Source organism: Capsicum annuum, chromosome 7, assembly GCF_002878395.1.
Source record: "Capsicum annuum cultivar UCD-10X-F1 chromosome 7, UCD10Xv1.1, whole genome shotgun sequence".
Lineage (NCBI taxonomy): Eukaryota > Viridiplantae > Streptophyta > Magnoliopsida > Solanales > Solanaceae > Capsicum > Capsicum annuum.
Genome location: NC_061117.1, coordinates 35641655 through 35644585, shown reverse-complemented (window position 1 = coordinate 35644585; position 2931 = coordinate 35641655). Strand labels below are relative to the sequence as shown.

Below are 2931 nucleotides of genomic sequence, written 5' to 3'. Positions count from 1 at the left end.
AAGTCCCGACAGCTTCAACTGGAGCCTTCACTCTATTCCCCATGTAAACAAATCTTTCATTCTTATTTATGGCTTGGATTGTAAGGAATCCCTACATAGTATTAGAAACATGAACAGTACAACCAGAGTCAATCCACCAAGTATTATAAGGAACTTCAGTTAAATTTGATTCGACACATGTAAAAGCATAAGCCTTACCTTTCTTCTCAAACCATGTCTTACGTTTCAGGCAATCTTTATGAAAGTACCCAGATTTTCCACAGAAATGACACTCTCCATTCTTGTTCCCTTTCTTATGTACTTGAGATAAGGACTGATTAACATTAAGTTGCCTCTATTGTCTCTTACCATGCTTCTTTCCTTTCTTTTCAGCTCCTTGATGATTTACATAATTAATGGAGTAGGTTCCTTGATTCTTTAGGCTCGTTTTCTCTTGAACTAACATACCATGCAATTCATGCACATTCTATTTGTCTTTCATGGTGTTGTAGTTCATTTGGAAAGGACCATACTCAGACGGTAATAAGTTGATAATGAACTGCACAAGGAAATTCTGTTCCACTTCCATTCCCAATAACTTAAGTCTTGCTGCTATGTTTGTCATTTCAATGATATGCTCATGCATAGTACGTGAACCATCAAATTTCATGGTGGTTAAAGTACCTATTAGTGTCCCAGCAAAAGACTTATCAGCAGCTTGGGAAGACACTTCCATAAGTTTCAAAAGTTCTTTTGCACTTTCAGTTTTGGGAAGAGTAGTCTTAATGTTGCCCGCAATATTCATTTGCATAAACATTAAGCCTAATCTGTTATAACAATCCCAGTTCTTATAATAGGGCTTTTCTTCATCACTGTTAGCTTCAATAATAGCAGTTGGCTTTTCAGAGTAAAGTGCAACATCAAGATCTAAAACCCCAAGATGGAATTTGATCTGTTCGCACCAATCTGAAAAGTTAAGTCCGTTAAAAGTCGTAACAGAGGCAGAGTGTGAATGAAGGGCAGGTGCTTCAAGTAGAACATGCTCATTTGTTAATACTTTGATTTACGAGTTTAAACACATAATTAAATTCAGAAATAATTTACTTAAATGTATATTGATGTTCTCCTTTGGGCGAAACATCAAAATACAATTTTAAACATAATAATGCTATATTTAACACAAATTGATAATGTTTAATGCATCAATTAATAATATTTATTATCTTTGGATAAATAAATAAAAAAATGATACATCAAAATTATCTCTTTATTATTTATTGGTTATACGAACAAACAATAAACCTTTGGGTGATCCACAAATGTCTTATAACCAAAAACTTTAATTTACCCATAATTGGTACATCATTTATAAGCATTAAAATTAATGGGTAATTAATTTAAACTATAAACTTTATCTTTTGGAATTAATTTCATAAGGATTCGACCACTTTTGTGATTAACGAACCACATTCATAATTCTAAAACAAATAACAATATCATGAATATATGAATGTCACTATTTCCAGTGATTCTTTAATTCAGAATGAATTATGGATAAATAATGGTTCATATTCAATTATAATGCACTACACTACTATTAATGTCCTTATTATTAAAAAAAAAGTTTCAATGTAAACACATTATCTATAGTGACCAAAGTAGACATTAAAAGAATACTGCATTCTTCATAAACAGTATCATTTATTTTATTAATAATAGACAACAAAAATTGATATTGTACGTGTAATGAATATAATGGCCTTAATACAGCTTTATGACATTTGGCCTCTTTCTGTATTAAGAGCTTTATGACATTTGGCCTCTTTCTGTATTAACTTGTAACCCTAAATTAGCATATTCCCATAAATATAAAGATAAGTTGATGCAAATTTAGGAAAAGAAAGTGAGGATTAGTTGGTGCTATAAATTCGAATCAATCCAGTTTCACCTTTACGTGATTCAATAAGTTAATAACGCATAAAGCAACAACAAAATAAAATTTTTATTTTATAATTAGGGTTCATAAAATTAATAGAAAACTTTAATTGTAATGGAAAATCATTAGTTCCGAAACCTCGCTCTGATACCACATGTAAGCATAAAACGGATTATATAAACTTATTCAATCTTATATATAATCCTATGAATTACTCAGGAATGTTGAACTTAATGATTTTCACATACACATAATAACAGTAATTCAATAAAGAATTACTTACCTGAATTCTCCATGGTTTTAGCGGAAGCACACCAAGAGCAGAACGTATTGTTTCTCTCTCTTAACCTTACTTTTCAGAATAAATTATGATGGAGCTTATTCTTCTTTTGGCAGAGAGAGGACCCTTTTTATAATAGGGATTAGTTGGTTATATTTTCACGTTTCATCAACGTGATTGGTGGATACAATCATTATCCTACTAGGAGTCAGTAATTATGGATACAATCCTACTAGGAGTCAGTAATTATCCTACTAGGTAACTTTCTATATAGATTAAGGATTTAACTTATTCCATTATTATTAAACCAATAAATAAATTAATTATGTGGGCTGTAGAAATTTACATAGTTAAACTAAAGCTGCAATTACTGTGTGCTTAAGTCTCTCAAATACTTCTCCACAAACAACTGGTATCCAAATATGTTAACTCACTAGTTTCACATTATACACTCGATATATATGATCATATACATTAATGATACCTACACACACAGCATTACTTAAGGAAATGAATGAATAAATTAGTAATGTTACAGAATAGGAGGTCAGTCAAATGCTACCAAATTACAAGTTTAAAGAAACATTTTAAAATTATGATTAGAAGCGAAGATGCACTTCTGAGTTTCTAACTTGATGGCAAAATGACAGGTTAAAAAAGAACCCACAGAAATCATACTTGCGATGAAACTTGAAAATAAGGCTAGAAAGAAAAGATGAAATAAATGGAAAAGTGA

General features: G+C 30.8%; 1 protein-coding gene across 1 annotated transcript; it reads right to left on the bottom strand.

Annotated features, from left to right (window-relative positions):
* Positions 1 to 466: 466 nt before the first annotated feature.
* Positions 467 to 2211, bottom strand: LOC124885708. Its single transcript, XM_047393957.1, has 2 exons — positions 2199 to 2211; positions 467 to 945 (listed from the first exon to the last, which is right to left on the bottom strand). Exons 1-2 carry the CDS (start codon positions 2209 to 2211, stop codon positions 467 to 469), a joined length of 492 nt encoding a protein of 163 aa, XP_047249913.1.
* Positions 2212 to 2931: the final 720 nt, after the last annotated feature.